This window comes from Arachis ipaensis, chromosome B08 (assembly GCF_000816755.2).
Source record: "Arachis ipaensis cultivar K30076 chromosome B08, Araip1.1, whole genome shotgun sequence".
NCBI lineage: Eukaryota > Viridiplantae > Streptophyta > Magnoliopsida > Fabales > Fabaceae > Arachis > Arachis ipaensis.
In genome coordinates this window covers 121378326-121385325 of record NC_029792.2, presented here as the reverse complement: position 1 = coordinate 121385325, position 7000 = coordinate 121378326, and the positions used below count along the sequence as shown (strand labels likewise).

At 35.7% G+C, this 7000-nt stretch overlaps 1 protein-coding gene across 6 annotated transcripts; it reads left to right on the top strand.

The window, feature by feature from the left end:
• LOC107613923 (ABC transporter I family member 10, chloroplastic) lies at positions 76-6706 on the top strand. Of its 6 annotated transcripts, none has more exons than XM_016316120.2 (9): positions 78-454; positions 1632-1746; positions 3366-3475; positions 3595-3772; positions 3841-3927; positions 4300-4425; positions 4514-4636; positions 5060-5273; positions 6416-6706. In XM_016316120.2, the coding sequence occupies exons 3-8, from the start codon at positions 3399-3401 to the stop codon at positions 5264-5266; spliced, it is 798 nt and encodes a 265-aa protein (XP_016171606.1). In that variant the 5' UTR covers positions 78-454; positions 1632-1746; positions 3366-3398; the 3' UTR covers positions 5267-5273; positions 6416-6706. The 6 variants fall into 6 exon arrangements, with proteins under 6 accessions (XP_016171610.1, XP_016171604.1, XP_016171611.1 ...); XM_016316119.2 differs by having other exon boundaries at positions 1629-1746; XM_016316124.2 differs by lacking the exon at positions 1632-1746 and having other exon boundaries at positions 76-454; positions 5060-5266.

Sequence of the window (7000 nt, the reverse complement as noted above, 5' to 3'; positions counted from 1 at the left end):
CTCTAATTTTCCAACTCCACCACACAATAAAAAATAATCATTTTCTTTTCGATTTCTTTTTCTCCCTTTTCTTTCTTTTCATTCTCGCTCCAAACAAACATAGCCTAACTAAACTGCAGGACCCTCACTGCCTCACGACCTCACTCACTCACTCCTCCTTCCTCTCATCTTGAGCTCCTTCCTCACTCCCTCACTTCTGTCCAGCCACCGCCCTGTTACCACCGCCGTCGCAACTTCTGGAAGCGGCCTTCCCCACTGCCGTCGTCTCCGCCACCAATTGAACTTCGAAGCCACTATCCCGCCGCGCCTCGTGCCTCCATCGCACAGCCACTGTCCCGCCGCGCCTCGTGTCTCCATCGCGCAGCCACTGTCCCGCCGCGCCAGCTCTGTTCCACCGCGCTCCAGTCCTTCAGCGGCTTCAGCTCTGTTCCATCGCGCAGCTCTTCCCTCGAAGGTATTTTTTATTTTTGTAACTGTAATTGTGGTTTTAGTTTGTTAGTTAATTAGTTAATCTGTGATTTGATTCTGATATTCTTAATTCCAACCTTGCTGCTGTTGATTTTGTTTATTGTGTATTACTGTGTCTAATTATCTATGTTGAGATTAATGGGTTGCTGTGGGTTGCTGTAAGCCTGTAATATTGTGAGAACATTTGAAAATTTTTCTGAACTTTATACCATTTGGATTGTAATTCAAACAGTTTAGAGTGCTACCTTAGGTAAAATATCTTATGGTTCTTTTGAAGCACTGGTAAATGGTTGAAATGTCACTTTCAATAAACCCAGTTTTTTCTCTATTGATAGTTGTTCATGTGTTTGGCAATAACCAGCACTTGAAAAGGACATTGTTGTTCAGAACAATTATCAGTTGCGAAGGTCATAATAATTTGCCAGAAGATTTGAAACTCAAACCCAAAATCAATGGTTGCCACTTGCCACCCAAAACTAAAATTATTCTGTACACTTATTTTTGTTTAAAATTAAAATATTTGCAATTATTAAAAAATAAAAATGAATGATTAGGCATCCTTCCTTCTTCCCTTTTTCTTTTAATATGTATATTTGATAGAAGTACTAAAGAATTGAACTTAAGGAATAAGGAGCTAAGGACTAAAGTAAAAGTTGAACTGAGTTTGAACATAATTCAGCATCAATGTTTATTTATTCGAGATAAAATACTATTGTAGAACCCAAATAGTTGCACACTGCTTGCCATTCAAGTCTCAATCTATTTACAATCATGTCAGAAAACATGCACAAACATATATGAATGGTGGAGGAGTGTGATTGCAGCCATGTATCTATACACATATTTTATGCTTTCATTTTCTTAATTTGATAACTAATAGCATGGTTATGGGATTGTACGTTGTGGATGAATGGTGGAGGTTGTTCGGTGGTTCTGCTCCATGTTTACAAAATATGGCAGTTAATGTTTGGTTGTTGACAAATTTAGATGGTGACATTTTATGTTTGGTTGTTTGTTTTGTTATTTGATTTTTGGGTTTGTATTTGAATGAGATTATGATATTGTGGTTTATGTAATACTTTTAATTTGGATGATATTTTAAAATTATGTTAAACTATAATTATATTTTAGTGTGTTTATTTTATTGCTGCTCGAGGAAGAAGCTGTCTGCCGTCGACAGCATCGCCGCCGCATCCGCCGGTCGTCCCTCCTCTTCCTCCACTTCAAATTGGATACTCTCTGTTTCTGTTCCTGTTCGATACTTTCTTTTTTCCCCGGGTTCGTTCCTCTCTTCCGTCTCGTCCCCTCTCTACTTTGAATTTCTCTTATTCTCTCACTCATTTCAGTCACTATGTCTATTTCAAGAGAACTAGTCAAGTGAGATAGTTCATTTCTTAGTTAAAAATATTTCTATAGTATTTGATCATCCCATAGTTGGCATTTAAACCCTTATATGTTACGTTATTTCGTGTCTAGTGACTTAATGTTGTGTTTATTTGTTGAATTTTATGTTGAGTTTGCTGAATTAGTTACATATTTATAGGTACAAGGTTGCTTATATTGATTAGATTTTGTAATCTATTGCATTTGCTGTTTTTCTGCATATTCTTTTATGCATAGATTATTTTCTGCATGTATTTTCAATCTATCGGCCATTTCCCTGCAACGCCATACCGCATAACCCCATGGCAGATTTTTGCTCTCCGCCATGAGCCGCTATCCGCAATCAAAAACTATGTTTGCTAGCTAGCACGCTAAAACTATATTGATTAGATTTCTGTAGTTTGCTTTTCTGAAAATGTGTCAAGGTTGGGAAGTTCTTCTGGGTAGCTAAAGTGGTTTTTGAATTTGTTTTGTATTACCATTATACGCGACTTGGAAATTTGGCTCCGCTGTCCCTTGACCAGTGACTTTGAGACCATGATTTGTATGCTTGATCCCTGTTAGTTATATTACGACAAAATGAATCAAAGAGTATCTTAGATTAAAATATAAAATGTAGCATATGTATCAAGTTTCACATGGTCTAAAATTGAAAGCCTGGTAGTCCTTATAAGTGAGAGACAATCCTTACCTCTTGAGTTGGTTTTTGGGGTAAGTTAGACCCACTTAATTTCTTTCATGGTATTAGAGCTAAATTAAAAATTGTTATTGGGTCACCCTCACACAGTCACACCACAAAGAAATTCAAGTCGTCCTCAAGCTTCACGCTCCACTCCAAGTCCTTGTCTAGTCTTGAGCATTAGGGGATGTATCAAGTCTCACATTGTCTAAGTGTGAGGCAATCCTTATCTCTTGAGCTAGCTTTTGGGGCAAGTTAGATCCACTTAATTTCTTATAATATGGAAGCAAAACCATTTGGTCTCATCTTTCATACCATCTCATATAGAAGTGTTTTTTAGATGGCCTGTCTGATAGTTGGGCTTTGCTTTTGGATAAAATTATTTTATTGAGAAAACTAAATGAAGCTGAAAGAGAAGAATGAAGGCAAGAGGGGACCAACCCCACTTGAATGAAGCTAGAACCTTGCCCTCTTGCGTCCTTTGAATGAAGCCAGAACCTTGCTCTCTCCCTTCCTTGCAAAGAAACCTAGCAATGAGCAAAAAACACATTGAATTAGAAAAACTGAAAGAGTGAGAGTAATAACTAATATGAGCTCCAACTCCCAACTTGACATATATATAGAACAAAGGTAGAGGAGGGAAAAAATTTAAATTCCCATGAATAGTAAATTTCTTTGTGTTTCAAACTTGAAAAGTAGATTTTAAGAAGGTTGATTCTTATTTTGATGTTTGATTTTTTGGTTGTTTCGAAATATGATTATTTCTGCTCAATTCACATGTATATGATTTACTTCATCCATGACTATAACTCAGCTACTTATTATGAATGTGCAGTTGAAAAAAAAAAAAAACTAAGAGCAGAATGCTATGAATCTCCCTTCTCTCACTTACTTCCCTCAGAAACTTGTTCCTCCTCTCTGCTCTGCTCTTACCAACTCCACCAGGTTCAACTAGAATCCATTTTTTTTCAGCTGAGACTTTTCTCAAATAGTTAGATGACAATATTTTATATTATTTATTTTAAAGTTGCATTTTGATAATGTTTTGCATTTGGAATTTTCAGAAGCAGTGGTACTGCTGATAATATTGCTATTGAAGGTTGCAATTTGAAGTTCTCGTTCACAGCAATGAGGCAAGCGAAGGTTGTGCCTGTGCTTAGGGATTGTTCGTTTCGCATTCCTTCTGGGCAGTTTTGGATGCTTCTTGGACCAAATGGGTGTGGAAAATCTACCCTCTTGAAGGTACTGACTGTTAATTTTATGATAATAGTTTGCAACTTTTGATGTAATGCCTTAAGCCGATGTTGCAGATTTTGGCTGGTCTATTGAATCCAACTTCAGGAATAGTGCATGTGAATGAACCCAAGAGTTTTGTTTTTCAAAATCCTGACCATCAGGTTTTTTCTCTTTCTCAGATGTTATACTCTCTCTCTCTCTCTCTCTCTCTCTCTCTCTCTCTATTTTGATTATGTGCTACTTAGTTCTTGAGCTCTTATCAATGGTAGTGTTCTCTCTATTGGCAATAGTGCTTTCTTATGAATTTGAATAATTGAACTACATTTGAATGTTATTTTGATGTTCAGATTTTAGTTACAGATGGTATAATAAAAAACTGTTTCATTCACAAAATAAAAGGGAAAAATGTCACTTTTTTGTTGTTATCAACTTGTGTACACTTAGAAGATTACCTGAAATTTCAATACTTGAATGTATATATATATGATGCATATAAGAAATACGTCAAGCAAGAAGCATTACGCATGTTGCAGGTGGTGATGCCAACTGTAGACGCTGATGTTGCATTTGGTCTTGGTAAGTTCAGCTTGACTAATGATGAAGTAAGGTCTAGGGTGTCGAGAGCCTTGCATGCTGTAGGCCTCTCTGACTACGAGAAGGTATTTGAGTTGAAATAGTTGAACTTTAACCTTAAAACAAATATCCGAGTTAATAATGAAGGAGCTTTCCCTTTGTTGCAATGGGAAGAGATCTGTCCAAACTCTGAGTGGTGGTCAGAAGCAGAGGGTTGCAATTGCCGGTGCTTTAGCAGAAGCTTGTAAAGTTCTGTTGTTGGATGAGCTCACAACATTCTTAGATGAAACTGACCAGGTGATTTATGAATTGTTATATATTACCAATTGGGTAGAGGCTGTGTTACAATATGTTTTTTTTTGTGCTTCCAATTGAATCTTCTATTCATAGTAGTAACTGCGCCAGCAGGAGATAAGATAGATTGATGCAAGAGCAATATATTCCACTAGATAGTATACGGTTTATTTTGGCTGTTTTACTTTATATGCGTCAATGAAAATTTGGTACATCCATAGATCAATGTATCCAAGAATTAATTTAGGTAGATTGATCCAATAATGTACCAAATTTTCCCAGTGAGTGGCATCTAATTATTCAAGTCTGCTCCGGTAACCTGGAATCGTGCATGGATTTGAATCTATTCATAATGCCAAGTATATATGGATAGTTTTGGTGTAAGACCTACACTTTCTAATAGATTGTTTGCGTTTTTGTTTTAAGGTCGGGGTTATCAAGGCTGTTAGAAACTCTTTGGATACATCTGCAGAAGTTACAGCATTATGGGTGACCCATCGTTTGGAAGAACTAGAATATGCAGATGGTGCCATATACATGGAGGATGGGAAAGTTGTCAAATATGGAGATGCAGCTAGCATTAGGAGTTTCATTGAAGCCAAGCAATCTGAATATCTTTCAAATGCATATTAGGTAACAGGTATTACTGTTTTTCCTTGTCTAAATCCCCCCCCCCCTTCTTCTTTTCCTCTCTGTTTTTTCCCCCTCATGCATATTACATTGCACATAACTCCGATACTTGCCGGTAGAAGATGTTATTTGTCGGGATCACTAGTTGGAGTCATATGGTAGACTGGTAGTCGATCTCTCTTTACAAGTAATATTTTGTACTCTGGTGCTTTAGAGGGTCAGGGGATGTAAAAGAAACTAAATTTATATGATTGAGACTTCTAGACTATTTTTCACTCTCACTTAATAAAATTTACTAACACTTTCAGTTAAATACATTGCAAAACTTTGATCCTTTTATTGAAGTTTGTCATTCAATTCTTAATGGAGATGATGAATGCTCTGGACCTGAAAATTTTTAAGTGCATTGTTTCAGGAATGTCAAAACAAATGCAGTGATTTTAAGTCTCAAATCTGGGGTTTTGGGTTTTATCTATAATGACCAAATTTGGGGTTTTATTAGTGCATGTGTGTTGAGATTATTAGAATATGTTTCAACAACTTTGAGGTTAGATATAACATGGTAATTGACAACCAAATCATCATTTCAGTTAAGAATTAATGAATGAGACTTAAACCAATAATTTGTTGTAGTGTATTTCATTTCAGTGATGAAAGTGTCATCAAAGTTTCTTTGAGGGATTCATATGTATAAACTTGAAAATTTGATATTCTCTTTTGACACATTTCGATGTCTAACCTTTGTGGCGATGTGATCGAGTATGTAGGGAAGAGGTGAACCAAGAACTAATTATTTTTCAGTTTTTATTTCATCAATGTTGTGTGGGATAGCCGGGGAACTGTGACCGACACTATGAAGATTGGTTAACAGTAAAAAAGTACAAAATAAGCTTAATTTTGCAGAGATGAAGATGTTACTTTGGATAATTGACCTTATTGTTCTAGAATGCATTAAAGATAATAGTTGGGGTAGCGTTTACTGTGGAGAAGATGATAGTATACCAGGGATGGAGGTAGACTTAGCAACACAGTGAAACTCTTATAAGAGATCAACAATAGTTTGAATGCAAATATAAGCTAGTAATCTACACTGAATATTACGACATCGTTTGATGCATTTATCTGAAGTTTGATAAAATTATGTTCTTGCAGGTAAGAAAGGGCAAGAAATTTCGGTTCAAGGTGGAGTAATTGATGATTTGGCAAAGCATTTGATTGAACAATATGGAGTTACAAAAAGATACATTGAAGTTCTTGATAAAACCAAGAAATGAACAAAACATAAAAGTGGTTGTTTGTAACACCCATTTAATGCTCTGCTTGGATGTGAGAGTTGTATGAACTAAAACATGAAGTAACTTAAATGATCAATTTTAAATACTCTTCCAAGTTACAACATTGGTTGATGTTTTACTAAGTGATTAATGATATACAAATTTATGGTTTATATACAAGAAGAAAATATATATTATATTATATTATAGGAAGCAGTTCACGTATACTACCGGACTTTATCCGAATATTTTTGTTCTCATCATTTCAACCATTAAGATTTATAATAAAATATATAGAAGGATAAGATGTAAGTGAATATTTTATACGTGGAATATTTTGTTCGGAGAGCATGGTGAAGCTGTAACTTGTCTTTTCCTTCACCATAAAGTGAGAGAAAATTATAGTCTAATCCTATAATTTGCAGCTTCAACCAGCTTATATTGGAAAGAGCTTAAGGTTGTG

Excerpts from the sequence above, each read along its gene's own strand:
- LOC107613923 (XM_016316124.2), top strand. The coding sequence starts at position 3,399 with ATGAATCTCCCTTCTCTCACTTACTTCCCTCAGAAACTTGTTCCTCCT. Across the intron at positions 3,773-3,840 it reads GAAAATCTACCCTCTTGAAG|ATTTTGGCTGGTCTATTGAA; the intron begins GTACTGACTGTT and ends CCGATGTTGCAG. Across the intron at positions 4,637-5,059 it reads TCTTAGATGAAACTGACCAG|GTCGGGGTTATCAAGGCTGT; the intron begins GTGATTTATGAA and ends TTTTGTTTTAAG.